The sequence below is a fragment of the Plasmodium gonderi genome (genome assembly GCF_002157705.1).
Source record: "Plasmodium gonderi DNA, contig: Chr14, whole genome shotgun sequence".
NCBI lineage: Eukaryota > Apicomplexa > Aconoidasida > Haemosporida > Plasmodiidae > Plasmodium > Plasmodium gonderi.
Window position 1 is genome coordinate 2,576,065 of NW_021628939.1, and position 16,039 is coordinate 2,592,103.

Below are 16,039 nucleotides of genomic sequence, written 5' to 3' on the forward strand. Positions count from 1 at the left end.
GGGGGGGGGGGGGAACTACCTTCCCCCCTCTATTCCCAATTTAATTATATTTATTTTATTCCATTCCATCACTTAATCAATTATTAACCATTCAACCTTTTAACCATTTTTTTTTTTTTTTTACCCTTTTGTATGACAAAATACACAACATTTTGAAAAAAAATCCCAGAGAAAACATGTTGAAAACATCCATTGATGTTATGTTAATTCGAAAATGTAAATATCGTGAAAAACGTGTACACAGTTTGTAATTTCGAAAAAATGGACAAACACATGAATTTATATTTTTAAGCATAAAAAAAAAGAAAAAAAAAAAAAAAAAATTTGTACAAATATTGGTTTGGGGGGAGAAAAAGGTTATGCACATTTGTGTGTGCATTTGGCTAGTTTTTTTTTTTTTTTTTTTGTCCTTGTCCTCATTTTGGCTAGCTCCCCACGCACACTAGTTACACATCACTGTATTTCGTTCAAGTAAAATATCCACCTTATACGCAACTACATAAACATTGACATATATTGAAATTAAATTATGAATGCCATTGTCTAGTATTTGTATAAGCATCCCTTGAGATGGTTTAAAATAATGGTCTATAACATTGAAACTTTTGAAAAAGCACTTTTTTGAATTTTTATGAATAATTAAGGTTTTATTTCGTATTTGTATTAAGGGGTAGGATAAATTTCTGAATTGGTAAGGTGAAATATCATTTTTGCCAAATTTCAGTGTAGTATAATCACTATCTGGTTCGTTGAAGTCGTTGTTTTCTTTAATCATTTCATTTAGGAGATAAATAAACTGAACATTATTTATGTTAAAGTTAAATAATTGGAAAAATTTATATAACAGATTTAAAGGAACTATGTCTTCAAACTTTATCTTTTTCATCTTATAAGAGGTATCATATGAGTTTATGAAGTATTCACATTCCTTTAGGTTATCCTGATCCTGATATGTATCATACGATTTATGTTCCTTTTCTATATATCCATAATTTTCACCACTGACAAGCTTATTGTCTGCTATGCTATACACACCTTCTTCCTTTTTGTCACTTGTGCATATCGCTTTGTTCAGAAATCCATTATTGTGTTGTAATATATTTAAGTAGGGAATAACCAAATGAGATGCATTTTTCGCGTTAATGGCATTTCTAATAGTATCTTCATTAAAATCGGATAATTCTATATTTTTCAAAATTTGATCAAAATCATGTTGTAAATTTTTTTTTTTATAATAATTATAATTCCTTTGAATGCATTTAAAACGGAGAAAAATATCATTTGTGGTATACGGTAGGAATATGTTGCAAAAGAGAAGGAGAAAAAATATGCTGCAGTTTTTGTATTGTTTATAATTGTTCAAAATGTAGTTCGTGTTTTTTAATATAGTTTCTAAGCATAAATTGATGAGGTCTTCTTTGTAATATTCTCGATACTTTAAAAAAAAAAAATCATCGTAATATATTTTTTCTTCTAATTTCTTGTTCAATATTTTATCCTTTAAATGGAACTTCTTCACTGAGCTGAATTGGTCAACAATATTTTTTAATTTTTCAAAATTATTTTTTTTCAGAGAATTTTCTACATAATTATTTTTATGTGTAATCTTAGCATCTGTTTTGTAATGATGCTTATTTTCTTTTCTATCTATATCTATGTTGTTGCCTGAGTATTTATCACTCTTCAATTTTTCTTCCTCCTTCCTGGTTGTTCTTCTCATTATAGTGGTACTAACACCGCTGCTATTGTTGGTAATTTGTGCCACCCTTCTTCCATCAGCAATGAATTTACTTCTCGTCACATCTGGCATTTCGTGGTTTGCTTTTCTCATCTGTTCATAATCATATATCATGGATATTATATACTCCACACTTGGTGTATTATTTTCATTATAAATATTGTTTACATAGTACATTTTTTTCTTCTTCATTTTGTACATAAGCAATTTAAGCTTTTCTACACAAATCATCTTTTCCTCTTCGTTCATGCTTTTGAAATTGTGTAACATATAGTTATAAACACTATTGAATTGTTGTTCCAAGGAATTGTTATCTTCTCGGAGCGCTTGCTTATTCAGTTGCTTGTTGTATTCTTCATTCTTCTCTTCCTCATTGGAAAATTCCTTTTTGTTTTCGCCAACCATGGATGATTCCAAAAGTAGTGACTGTTCATCACTCGATTTGAAACCATCAATCTGTGGTGCAATACTACTATCTTCTTCATTTAAAAATAACTTCAATTCTATATCATATAGAGAATAATCGAAGAAATGTAAATCTACATGAGAAAAAAGTAATATCATTATACCTGAAACTTTCAAATCGTGTATTTGTTTAATCAAAATATTTTTTATTATCAAAGTTAAATGAATTGAAAAATAAGAATAGTACGATAAATTGTACAAACTCTCCAATACATTGATGAGATAGCTATTGTCAACATTTTTAAAATTTGACAATACTTTACTTAATTCAAATTTGTAATTTTTAACATCAAAAAATAGGTATGCATTATGGGAACTTTTAAAATATTCATCTTCTTTTAAAATGTTTAACCCTTTCAAAAATATAGAACTCTTGTTGCATTTTTCTCCTTGGTTAATTTTCATCCCCAAATTGTCATTACAAATCGGATGAAACTCCTTTCCCGCGTGGATGTTTGTAGTTCCACCAAGGGTGCGATACCCATGCTGCACTTCCTCCCTACCAGAACTGCTAACATTGAGAGGGGTAATAATATGCGATGGATGAATTTTGGAGAATTTCCCTCTAATTGTTTCAAGGTTATGCATATTCGTATCGCCATCGAAGAGATGGAATAATGCCCTCTGTTCATTGGCAATAACGAGAAGAAGAAGCAAAATAAAATCTTCGTCTCTCAAATTTAATAAGCTTAAAATGTGTAAAAATTTACAGGCACATTTAAATGATATATCCTTGTATTTGTATGTGAATAAAAAATTAAAAATATCAAAAATTAAATCATCTGGGTTATGATTTTTATTAGTTTTTATATAATATTTTGATAAGGCTAAAAGTAGGTGTTGCAATGAAGTAACGTTTACACTATACATATATTTATATGTCACTGTTTTTATTTCTTCATATAGTTCTTTTGGAAATATATTTATTTTTGATAAACATGATATAGAAATGCAAAAAGAATTTATGTTCATATTTTTGAACATGATGAGCTTCTTTATGATTGCTCTTATTAGTTCATTTTCAAGTAATATAATATGCATTGTATTATATTTCTCTTCTTCTGCTGTCTCTTTATCTATATCGTGCCTACAGTGAGTATATAATCCAATTTGGTTACTTGTATTTGTTTCGCTTGGGGAAAGATATTTTTGGGTATCACTTGTAGAATCGCTTCTGTGGATAACATCTGATAACTTGTCTTCATCATGTCGATTTTTTCTAAACCTAGTTATCGCTTTTCCATTGTCCATGTTATTCGGGAGTGATAGAATGATCTTCTCTTCCCTTCCCTTCTTCTTGTCTATAAGATTGTTTAGACCATAGAGCAAACAAGATAAACCATACTCATTAATTTTATCAATTTTTTGAATAATTTCCTTAATGATGACTTTGTAAAAATGGATATCCAGATTTTTTACTTTTAATTTCCCCCATGAATATAGCAGAGCTACTAGCGAATGGATATTGGCCTCATGAACTTGATCAAAAAAATTCTTCTTGTCTAATGCAAAAAAGTTATTATTAAATAGTTGATACTTAGCCAGGTTATTACATATAGTTATGTTACTATTCAGGGAAATGTTTTTTTTCTTATATATAAAAATGTTTAATATCTTATTCAGTAGCAATAAATCATAATTGCTTCCATTATTCTTTAGATGGTTCACAAACACAATCATTAGATCCTTTTCACAATATTCATTTAAAAAAAAAAATAAAATTTTATTTAAATAATTCCCACTCTGTGTAAAGTTGTACTTGCTCAAAATCAGGAACAGGTATAAAATTTCTCTTTTTCTTACAGATATGTTATTATACTTCAAAGTGTAATCATTCAGCACTAGGGTTTCACAACGCCTCACACCTCGTTGGATCCTTTCTTCTTCATCATCAACTGTTTTATTAACAACCACTTTATTACATGATTCTTTAACTGTCATGTGAAATAATTCCTGATGAACTTGATGCATATATCTCCACAATTCCTTTTTCCTTAATAGACAATTCTCTGATACAGTGTTAGTTGGAGATAAGGAGCCGAGTGAACCCTTACTCCTCCTTCTACCCTTTAAGCTGATGCACGAATTCATTCCATTTTTTATGAATTTTTTCCCATGTGATGAAAGATCTTTGTCTTTTCTTACATGGAGAGAATTAAATTGTTCTTCATCGATTGAAGAAGTTAAATGAGATGACGTCTTTTTTCTTTCCCCTTCCTCTGCACAATTAATCTGAGAGAGCAATGTTGTATTTTTATTTATGATTTTCTTAGTTGAATCACCCGTTGTTGGCTTATAAAAGAGTTTCTTCTGAATATATAACTGTTTTAACTCATTTTCATATTTATTAAAAACACTTTGATAATTTAAAAAATTGAAAAAAATGCTCACAGGTATTTTTTTTTTTTTTTTTTTTTTTTCCTGTTCTGAACTGTACAGGTAAAAATTGTCCAAATATATTTGTTTCGCCTTTTCTACAACATTATCAGATCCGTAAATTTGGTAAAAAAGGTACAAGATAAATGAAATTTTTTTTTCATTTTTGTCACAATTTTTATAAGTGTAGGAGTAGGATACCCTTTCTTTGATTAACGGAAAACTAGTTGACTTTCTATAAACGAGCATAATTGTTTCATCTCTTCCCATGTATGCTATTTTTTTTTTAAAAAAATCCAAAAAAATAGATGAATAATTTAAATTGGTAAAAAATGGTATTAAGTAAAAGTGAAAATGTATAATAATATTATTTAAAAACTTAAGGAACTCATTTAAATATTTCTCATAAAACTTAGTCTCATCTGTTGAAATGTAACTGAAGTAATGAAAAAGAAACAATGGATTGTAAAAATAAAAATTCTTAAAATAAATATCCTTCATATATTTGTAATTCCTGTCGTCATAATTATTTACACATACGGATAAAAATGTGTATAAAATACATTCCTTCAGCATGTATGCACTAAATCCATTAGATGAGGGAATATTTTCACAATTCTGCTTATCTATAGCATGGTTATTATTTTGCAATTTTGTGGAATTCAGGAGGAAACTACTTTTGAGTTTATTGTTTTGCAACTCTTGTTTAATACTTGTGTCATCATCATTTATAACATTTCTATCCTTTATACAATGGTTTTTAATTTTTTCGTAATATTTTAAACATTTATATTGATCAGATTTTTCAAAAATTTCCTTGTACACCCCTAAATGGTTAGTCCCGTGGTTGTAAAAAAAATATTTAATTTCGTCCTCATAAATTTTGTCTCCATACATTTCATCCACATGCACTTCATCCGCATACATTTCATCATTTCTTCCCGTGTTACTTTCTTCCCTTTCATTATTCTTTTTTAATTTATAAGCATAACTCCACTTCTTCCTCTTGTCTTTCATCCCCTTGGACCCGTATCCTTCGTGTTTGATAGGGTCGCCTTTTCCCCCTGCAATTTTGTGTCTTGAATTGCCTGACTTGTTCAGGTGGGAAAACTCTTCTTCGCGCTTTTCAAGCGAGGGTGGGGGGGCCCCACTTCTAACTCGGTTAAGACATGCATAATCGATGCTACTAACTCGATTATGAAGTGAGTCATCTTCATTGCTGCTTCGATTATGAAGTGAGTCATCTTCATTGCTGCTTCGATTAAGAAGTGAGTCATCAGCACTATTAACCTGATTTCTGAATTTCACGACATCCCCATCAAAGCTGTTGTGGGAAGGGTCATCATGATTTCCATCCACACTGTTTATGCTTTCATTTACAAAATTGACGATATCAAAAATGTAAATGTTCAACGTAGGATCATGCTGGGAGATAATACCATGGGTATTCACAAAAAATTTTGAATCTAATATGTGCTGACATGTCAGCAGTAATTTGGTGTCTTTCTTCTTCCCTGCATGTCTGTTTTTTTTTTCAAAACTGTACAATTTCACTTTATTAATAAATGCCTCCAAGGCATTGAGCTTGAAGAATTCACAATTTTTAAAATGGAGACTTAATTTTAAGAGGATAAATAACTGATAAAGGTTTGCTTTGTTAATATGTTTATGAGCTGTGTTCACAAACTGATGAATGTCGGTAGAAAATATACAATTGGTTAATACCTTTTTAAAACTATGTTTTCTATTTCCTATAGAGAGGTATTTAAATTTGTTTTTTTTTAATTTTTCTATATCTCCTTTTAACAAAGTTAATATGTCTGCTTTTAAAAAATTACAATAATGTATATGTTTTTTTTTCATTCCATTGTAATTAATATTTTTCCTGAACATGCAGGTAATTTCATTGTATTTTAAATTGTTTGTAAGTTTAATGATTTCTTCCACTTTTTTTTTTTTTTCAAGTATGTACAATTTTTTGTTTCCATTTTTCTTGACATTTCTGTAGAGGTAACACTTAATGTTGGTGTTGATTTTGATGTTTATAAAGCTTGGCTTCTTCCTTTTTAAAAAAAAATCTGGCATAATTATTCATCTTAGGAAAGAGCGAGGTGGGAGAGTACGCGTTAAGTGGACGGCTGTACTTTTCGTGCTCTTTTTTTTTTTTTTCACAAACATGTGGATGAAATTTTTTCAACTTTTTTCTCAATTTATTTCACAATTTTCTTCAATATATTTAACAAAATTGGTGATACGTGGTAAAAAATGGACCTCACACACACCCCTGGAATTTTAAGCCAGAAAAGGTTGCTGTAACGAAATAGATATATGCTTTTGTATTGTACGCAACTTTCACTCAATCTGATGAAACAAAAGTTTTGTATTTTTTTTTTTTTTTTCCCTTTTTTTTTAATTTGAGTATCTCTTTCAGTGTAATTGCACGTACGTCACACTGAATCTGTAAGCACTTAAATTGTATATATTTTGGTTCATATATTAATTCAGGTATTTAAGTATATAAGCATAAAATATGGCTCTTTTTTTTAAATATGCATTTTTATAACCATATGGAGGGAGAGGCACACGATGAAATTTTTCGAAATAGTGTAAAAATTAATCTTGTTTTTTTTTTTTTTTTTCTTTTTTTCTTTTTTTCCCCTTTCCTTAGGCACAACATTAGGAGATGGTGTTTTTTTTAACAAAAGGGTTGTATTGTATGAAAGGGGGAGGATGTAACGTGAACATTTGTCACTTCTGCGTGGCGTGGGGATAGTGTCATGGATTATATTTGGTGCATTTTTCAAAAAAGGGAAATGGTGTGCTTATGGTAAACGGCTTGTTTACAGGCTTATTTTTATTTATTTAATTTTTTTTTTTTTTTTTTTTTTTTTTTTTTTTTTTTTTTTTTTTTTTTTTTTTTTTTTTTTTTTTTTCTTTTTTTTTTTTTTGTTTTTTTTTTTTTTTTTTTTTTTTTTTTTTTTTTTTTTTTTTTTTTTTTTTTTTTTTTTTTTTTTTTTTTTTTTTTTTTTTTTTTTTTTTTTTTTTTTTTGCGCCACTCTGCTTTCCTAGGTTGGGTTGAGTTTTCTTTCTGTATCTTTCTTCACCTTTCTGCATTATTTTTCACCTTTGTTCTTTATCTTTTTTTTTTTTCTTCTTCCATGTATTCTCCATTCCATTCCCTTCTCACCGAATAGGATATAGGAATTTTTCTGAGTACAACACTCTTGGATTATTTTTAAAATATACATACCACACTACTATATCCCCTCATTGGTCGCGAGCTGGTTGACATTATTCACTTATGCAACATCAGGAAACACATTTTTTTTTTTTTTCTTTTTTTCGTCCCCAACTAATTTTCTAAGTTCTTTTTTTACATATTTGCTTGTTGTTTTTTTCTGTGACTTGGTTTTCTCATTACATCTCTTGTGCAGCTTAAAACAGATAATCGTTCTTTAATTAATTTTTTTTTTTTTTTTTCCCACCTGAAAAAAAACCATTTTTAAAAAAAATACAACTTCAAAAAATGCAATTTTTTAATAATTTTTATAACTTGTTTTATTTTAATTTATTTCCCCCTTTTTTTAAGGAAAAATATAAAGGAATTTTTTTTTTTTTTTTTTTCCATTTTATTTTTGCTTGCCTTTTAATTTTTAGCTAAGTTTTTTCCATTTTTTTTCATCAGAAATTTGGAGAAAGCAATCATTTACGTATATACATTTTTAGCTGAAAATATACATTGCTTTTTAAAACTAAGAACTTTTGAAGCTTTATTAGTAGAAAAGTTGCATACGTAAAACTTGTAAGAAACTGTATATTGAGGACATGTAAGTTTTTTTCCCTTTGGTGAGGAGAGACACATATTTTCATTATTTTTATATAGTCCATTCTCCAACCCTTCTATCACACCAAAAAAAAACATATCTATCGTTGAGACCTATCAGAGATAATTCCACCCAAGTTATAGTTACAATTAATTGGTTATTTTCTTTTTTTTTCATATTTGCATAAACGGGTATAAAAGGATTTTTTTTTTTTTTTTTTTTTTTTTTTTTTATACTACATTTTTCTCCACCCCCACTCACTCCATTTTTGTGGCAAACACATCCGGGCAAAAGCAACACTATATATATAGACGACAAAAAAATGTGTATTTACATGACGATTTTCAAAAGTGACATTTTTCATGCATACTTAAAACACTCATATGCATACATTTCTCGTTACGTCTATACCTTAAGAAGTGAAAAATAAAATATGAAAATCGCTAAAACATTAAATGATATCTTGATGAACTGTAGTATAAAAAGGGTGGATGAGGAATTTTTACAAAATGTAAATAATCTATTAAAAACGAATTACAAGAAAAGAGAAAAAGAAACAAAAGAACTTTTCGAATTTTTAGGAAACTTTGTATACCAAGATTTAGAAAGAGATATTATAAAAATAAACATATCAGATTTGGATAAGAGAAAAAAAAAAATTCTTTTCACCAATTTAAGGAAGTTATTTAAAACTCTACTTCTCTTTCAGAATGTAAATAGATATGTAGAAGTGTTGTGTGACTTTCTCTTTTACTTGTTTAAGTACATGCGTAAGGTAAATGTGAAGAAGTGCTACAAGCTAGTGAGGAAGGTAACAATTGCCAGGATGCAGACAGGGAAGACACCGAGTGGAAGCACTCCATGTGGAACAGTTCCAAATGGAAACGTCACAGATGGTTGCATCACCACAGATTGTGGGAGCGCAGAGGAGAAAGAATTCCACATGGTTTCATTCCTCCTTATGAGCAACATAATGATATATTTAGAAATTTTAAAAAGAGAAAACAGCAAAAATCTGGTGCCTGATGAACACTATTTTTATCAAAGTGTAAAAATCCAATTGATGAATAAGAAATATATAATTACACTAAGTAAAAGATTGGGTGATATAGTAATTAATTTTCCCAATTTTCCCGTATTTGTTGATATGGCATTTAATTTATTTTTTTATGTACGAAATGGACTAGTCCCATTATTTTTGAAAATTGTTTATAAAAGAATTTCAGATTTGTTTGAATTAAAAAATAAAGAAATGAATACAAAATTTACAATAAAAAAATATTATGCTTTTCTGTTTTATGTATACTTTTTATATAAAATAAAAATCATTACTTTTTTGTACATGAACCCATTGACAACCTATGGCTTGCTAAATGATTCTATCCAAACTAACACAATTGTGCAACTATATTCCCAAGTTTTGAAAGACTATAAAAATGTATTGCACTTGTGCTTCTACACAATAAGCAATAAGAAAAATAACAAGACATTTTTCAACACTTTCTGTTTAGCAATCATTTATTTAACAAACCTTTTGTATTCAAATCACAATGATATTATGAAAATATTTCCTAGTGGATCAAAAAATAATTCTCTTTTTTTTAAAAAATATAAAGACATTTTTTCCATGTATCACAATGTTTTTGAAGCTTTGTTTAAGTTGAATAAAGATACAACTTTTTTTACAATGGCTAAAGTAAAATTTGCTGTTTATTGTAATCTCTCTTCATCCAAGTTTAATAACCATTTTTTACTTAAAAAAAAAAAAAAAAAAATGGACACCAAAGGGGTAGCGAAAGCAGAAGAGAGCATAGATCAACAAAATGGTAAAAACAATACAGCGAAGAACAAAGAAGAAAATCTTTTCAATTATCCTGCTACTTGCATGATAACCAATTTCATAAACAAGATGAAAGATCAAATGACAAAAAAACAAATGGGAAAACTCATGTATAGAACCATATCCGAATATGACTATTCTTGTTTTGTCGTTTTCTCTTACTTGTATATGATGACGATGAAGTTTATAAAGTTGTATGATTTTCCCACCATCCTGAATGATATAGTTTTTTATAAAAATCTCTGCATTGAGGAAATGAGCCTTACGACGCTGAGTGCAGTTCCGTTGGAGATGGTAGAAAAGAGGAGCATGGTTGAGGGAAGAACTTCTTCACGGGTGGAGGGAAAAACTTCACAGGTTGACCTTTCAAGTCCCCTTTACAATAATGCATTCCTGAATCTCCTGAAAGACAAACTATGTCTTTACATGAACATAGATGGGAATATATTAAATGTCTTTTTCATGAATGAATTGTACAAATTCTTAAATAGCAAGAATTTGAATTACAAGAATCTGCACTATCTCTTGGTTCACAACATCAATAAGAAGTATCATCAGATTAATGTGCTATTACTACTTCAGAAAATTATTTTGAGGAACATATTAAGATATGCCTTGAAGTTTGACACGGGTAAGAATCCATGTCACGTCAACCAAGCTGACAGTAGCAAGGAGAGTAGGGACAAAGCAGAAATTAGCAATGTGAAAAAAGAAGAGATGACAAACGAACTATTATCCTACTTGTTCAAAAAAGAAAACGAAAAAATGAAATTGTTAAACATAAATGAGTTTTCGCTAAACAATGAAGATGTAAAAAGTATAGCAGAGAAAAAGGATGAAAACACATTTATAATTTTGAAAAATATCGATTTTGTAGATATTAAGAATAGTATGAATTCAAGAAATGCCCTATTTGATATGAACATAATTAATATTGCTGTAAATCAAGTAACAAAAGAAAGTATTACCGTTTTAAAATCTTTATATGCATTAAAAAATAAGAAAAAGGAAGAAACAAAATTATATTTGAAAAATATTCGATCTCTAGAGGCTATATTAAAGAGTACATATAATTTTGTTAATTCATTTCTTTTCATAATTAATCTTGCTAAATCTGGTAAAAAATGCATACTCTGTTACAATGCCAAGAAGCAAAATATTCTATTCGCAGAAAATTATTATGAAAAAATAAAAAACAAAAAGAAGAAAATAAAAGCAACAGAAAGGGAAGTATACCTTCATTTGGAACCCAATTTTGACAAAAAATGTGCGAAAAAAAAAAATTTTAAAATTGTAAAAAATCTCATTAAATTGGTAGTTTTCATTGTTCAGAAAAATAAAAAAAGGCCGAATGAGAAAAACAAAGAAAGACATTACAATATCGAAACTGTAGAAATTGCAAAAATAATTATATTCCTCTACAATCTTTTGGTATTTTACATGATTCATAATTTAAGAAGAAACATGCTTGAGGAAGGAAAAATAATTCCAAATGGAAGAGATGTATTATTAAACAATAACCAAATTAGGAAAAGGTGTCGTAAAATTTTCGAAGATGCTTATACATTGCTCAAGCACGTGCATACGTATAATTCTCAAGGAATCATTTCAGATGAATTAAAAAAACAGCTTATCATTTTCTCAAAAAGTTACATCATTGTCAGCAAATTATTCTCCACCACTGCGTACAGAAATGAATTTGCATTCTTTGCAACGAACACTTACCTTCCAATCAGCAGGAGAAAAGCTGTCAAATTTTCCAAGCGGGTACACACACTTTTGAAAAATTTGACGCACCTGCAGATGCTAGGGGTGGGAACAGCGGACAGTGCAGAGGAAGATATGGAAACGGAGGAGGATCGTGACGATGACCAAGCCGAGAAAGAAAGTGCAGACTCAGAGGGGGTAGGTAATGAGACAGCTAATGAGACAGCTAATGAGACAGCTAATGAGACAGCTAATGAGACAGCTAATGAGACAGCTAATGAGACAGCTAATGAGACAGCTAATGAGACAGCTAATAAGGAAACAGCTAATGAGACAGCCAATGAGACAGCTAATAAGGAAACAGCTAATGAGACAACTAATGAGACAGCTAATAAGGAAACAGCTAATAAGGAAACAGATAATGAAGGAGATGACCAAAGTGACATCGTGGTGACGAGCAACTTCCTCCTAGACATTCTAACTGAAGAACCTGCAAAAGAGAAAAAAGCAGAAAACAAAAAGGAAAACATGGTGGGTATAAAGAAAATGCGTACATCCATATTTTACAACGTTTCTTATTTACTGAAACATCTGAAGGGAAATATAAAAAACCAAATGGCCGAAAACACAGTGAAGACCCTGTTTTACTTGGTACGCTCCCTTGTGATTATCTCCAGGAAAGTGAAGGTGAATTTGCACTTGGAGGAGGAGCGGCAGCAGCAGCTTCAACTCTCTACTGAAGTGGAAGTGGGAGAGAAAGAGAAAGAGGAAGAGGAAGAGGAAGAAGAAGAAGAAGAGGAAGAAGAAGAGGAAGAAGATATCAGTGATGTAGCTGATGGGGGCTATGGCAAAGAGTTACCATTACATGGGGAGGAGGAGTTCGAGAAGGAGGGACGCTCAAGTCTGCAAACGGCCAAACTACAAACGGCCAAACTACAAACGGCCAAACTGCAAGCGGCCAAACTGCAAGCGGCCAAACTGCAAGCGGCCAAACTGCAAGCGGCCAAACTGCAAGCGGCCAAACCTCTGACAGCCACTTACGCAGAAGACTTGATCATCTTGGAGAAGCAAATAAAACACATCTTAGTCAGCTTCAAAGTAATGAAAGAAACTGAGGCAGAGGACAAAGACAAGTTGAAAGAAGTAATAAAAAAGTGTGTGGTGAAAATTTTAAGGATGATAATGAAGGAAACGAAAAACACAGATTTAATAAAAATGTTGATAAAATGTTTAGAGAATTATAATATTATAGAAAATAAAATATACCACAAGAGTTATGTAGTTATTAATTATTTACTTGAATTTTTAAAAATTATTTTTTTTATCCCCAAATTAAGAAATTGTTATTCAAGATATTTAAGCGTATTTTTTAAAAGTGCCTTTGTAAAGTACCTAAATATTTGTGAATTTTTTAACGGTTCGTTTAAGAAATATTTTCCACATTTAATTAAAAAATTTACAACAGATTTTAATTTAGCACATTATTATATGATGAACAGTCAGGTAAAAACACAACCAATACTTTTAGAGGAAAGGCAATTTATTTCGAACCAGATTATTGTAATTTTAAGAGGATTAAATAAAAAAATTATGAACAAAAATTTAAGTGATGATATTTGCAATGAATATATTACCAGTTTGGTTCTCATAAATAACACAAATGATAAAAAATTTTTAAATTCTTTTAGTTTAAATGAATTATCTCTCATTATTCATAATATTTCTCAGCATTTTACAAAAATTTTGAACAATAATAATGTCTACGCATTTAATAAAAAGGTAACATTTAATCTATTAGGGTTATTAAAAAAAATTAGTGCCATTTCTCATATTCAAGGGGATGTAAAATTACTCTCCTTTAAGGAACACTTGATAAGTACCCACATCTCAGAGCTTAGAAGTTTTCTCAGTCTATTGGATGAACACATCAATACGCAAAAAATACAAATTAACATAAACGATTTTCACAAAAAACTGACATCCATTCTGCACGACAAATCACCTGCACATGGGAAGTCCAAGGAGGCAGAATCCAATCTAAAGAAAAGCTCACCACCGAATGGCAGTCCTCATCAATTCAGGACGAAAAGACCAAACACCATGAACATCTTGCATATGCACAAGAGAGTTAAATTGTAGATTGAAACCGGGGTGCTGCTGCTGCTGGTGCCATCGTGGAGAGTAACAAAATGATGACCTACGCAACGTCACAGGAAATGCGAGGGAAATGTTGGATGACAAAAGGTCCAAGTTGGAAAATTCGGAACAATGGCTGCAGTCTACTGAGCTAGCCATTTCAAGCCAAAGCAGTTTGTCCAAAAAAAAAATTTTAAAAAAAAATAATTACATAAATAAATGAAAAAATATGTGCATATGAAGAAATATATGTGCGTATAAATGAAAAAAATATATGTGTATATGAACAAATATATGTGCGTATAAATGAATGCATTTATTTGTGAAAAGATACCCCACACAACTCTGCAGAGCTGCCCTATTTAAATTCCCCTGTTCTGCATGTCCCATTTTGGAACTCTAACTTCCCCACCACCAGCACCAACGCTCGTAAGTTTTGTGATTAATCTGTTTATTTCTATATAATCCTGTTGCACACACGCTTTTTAAAATGTAGGATGCTTTTCCTTTTTTTTTTTTTTAAAAAAAAAAAAAAAAAAAAAAAAAAAAAAAAACTATGGCAACATCTTTTGAAGAAAACTTATCACGTCTTTGTCAAAAGGGATGGATACTTCTTTTTCGAATTTTTCTATATGCCTATTCATCCTTCGTAAAAAAAAAAAAAAAAAGTACACAAATTGGAGAAGGAAGAAAAAGGGTTTCATGTCTGAAAGTTATTGTGGCTTCACAAAACGCAGGTGTGCAGGAATTCGGGGCCATGCACACACATACACATGTACATATATATATGCATAATGTACTTTTTTGGCTATCCTCACCCGCCAATGTCAGACATGAGCAACTGTATTTTCTCCATCGAATTGATACGTAGCTTATTTTCGCTCAGCCCATGTCCACCACTCGCACCAATTCGATGTCTTTCGCAAGCGGAATGGATAAACTCCATCATTTCGTCAATTTCTTCATCATGGAAATCAATTTCGAACTTTATTGATTTTATGTTTTCTTTCTTTTCTACTACGTTGAGAAATTTTTTCATCAAATTTTTTAAATTCTGCAAAGAGACCAAATATGTGTATTGGTGTGAAGGTGGGTAAGAGAAAATGGGGGGGGGGGGGAAAAAAAAAAAAAAAAAAAAAAAATGTGGAAAAATTTGCCATTGAACACATAGATCATTTGTTACTTGCCCACAAGTGTATACACAGAGATGACTAAAAATATATACATAAATTTTATGAAAAACTTTCTGTTAATATTTCTTGCCTATTTTTTTAGTTACATGTATGTAATTTTCAAAATTGTTGTTGATATTTTCATTATACTGCTTAAGAGTAAAATTCATTTGGTTACTGTAAAACATAAGAAAATGCAATTTTTCAACAGAATTGTTATCCCTTAAATATTCAATCATAAATTCAAACGTTTCAAGGTTTAAAGAAGGAAGCTTAAGAGATTCGATTTTTTTGTGTAATGAAGAGAAAATAATATTCTTAATTTCCTGGGTACTTATCTCAGTATCTTGTATATTAAGATACTTAAAATTATTATTTTCAAGAATTAATAAAATTTTATTAAACAACATGCTGGTAATTTTATTTCCTTTTATATTTAGACCACTTATATTCTTATTTTCATGAACACTGCACAAAATGTGAAAAAGATAAATTTCATTTAAATTGTTCTGTGAAATATCGATGTAACCATTAAATGATATATTATTTTTCAAAGCATCACAAAAATTATCTATAACATCATAATCAATTTGTTCATTTCTACCGGGAACACTAGGTTTCAATTTAATTTTTTTACACACAAATTCGTTGCATTTTAACTTTTCTGTAATAAGTATGTACTGGGTCGTCAGTGACCCTTCGAAGTCATTATCCTTTTCCATGTGCGTGTGATGTGAACTATTTATGTGTGCATGTGATTAATTGGGTAATGCAGTGGGTA

General features: G+C 29.9%; 3 protein-coding genes across 3 annotated transcripts; 1 reads left to right on the forward strand and 2 right to left on the reverse strand.

The window, feature by feature from the left end:
- Window positions 1–442: 442 nt before the first annotated feature.
- On the reverse strand, window positions 443–6,664 carry PGO_145440 (hypothetical protein, conserved; the record flags this gene model as incomplete). The annotated part of the gene is made up of 1 exon (XM_028690534.1): window positions 443–6,664. The coding sequence occupies one exon, from the start codon at window positions 6,662–6,664 to the stop codon at window positions 443–445; it is 6,222 nt and encodes a 2,073-aa protein (XP_028546335.1).
- Window positions 6,665–8,836: 2,172 nt separating this feature from the next.
- PGO_145450 (hypothetical protein, conserved) lies at window positions 8,837–14,089 on the forward strand (the record flags this gene model as incomplete). The annotated part of the gene is made up of 1 exon (XM_028690535.1): window positions 8,837–14,089. One exon carries the CDS (start codon window positions 8,837–8,839, stop codon window positions 14,087–14,089), a length of 5,253 nt encoding a protein of 1,750 aa, XP_028546336.1.
- A 551-nt stretch (window positions 14,090–14,640) lies between these two features.
- Window positions 14,641–15,980, reverse strand: PGO_145460 (hypothetical protein, conserved; the record flags this gene model as incomplete). Its single annotated transcript, XM_028690536.1, has 3 exons — window positions 14,641–14,731; window positions 14,905–15,140; window positions 15,366–15,980. The coding sequence occupies 3 exons, from the start codon at window positions 15,978–15,980 to the stop codon at window positions 14,641–14,643; spliced, it is 942 nt and encodes a 313-aa protein (XP_028546337.1).
- Between the last annotated feature and the right edge of the window lie 59 nt (window positions 15,981–16,039).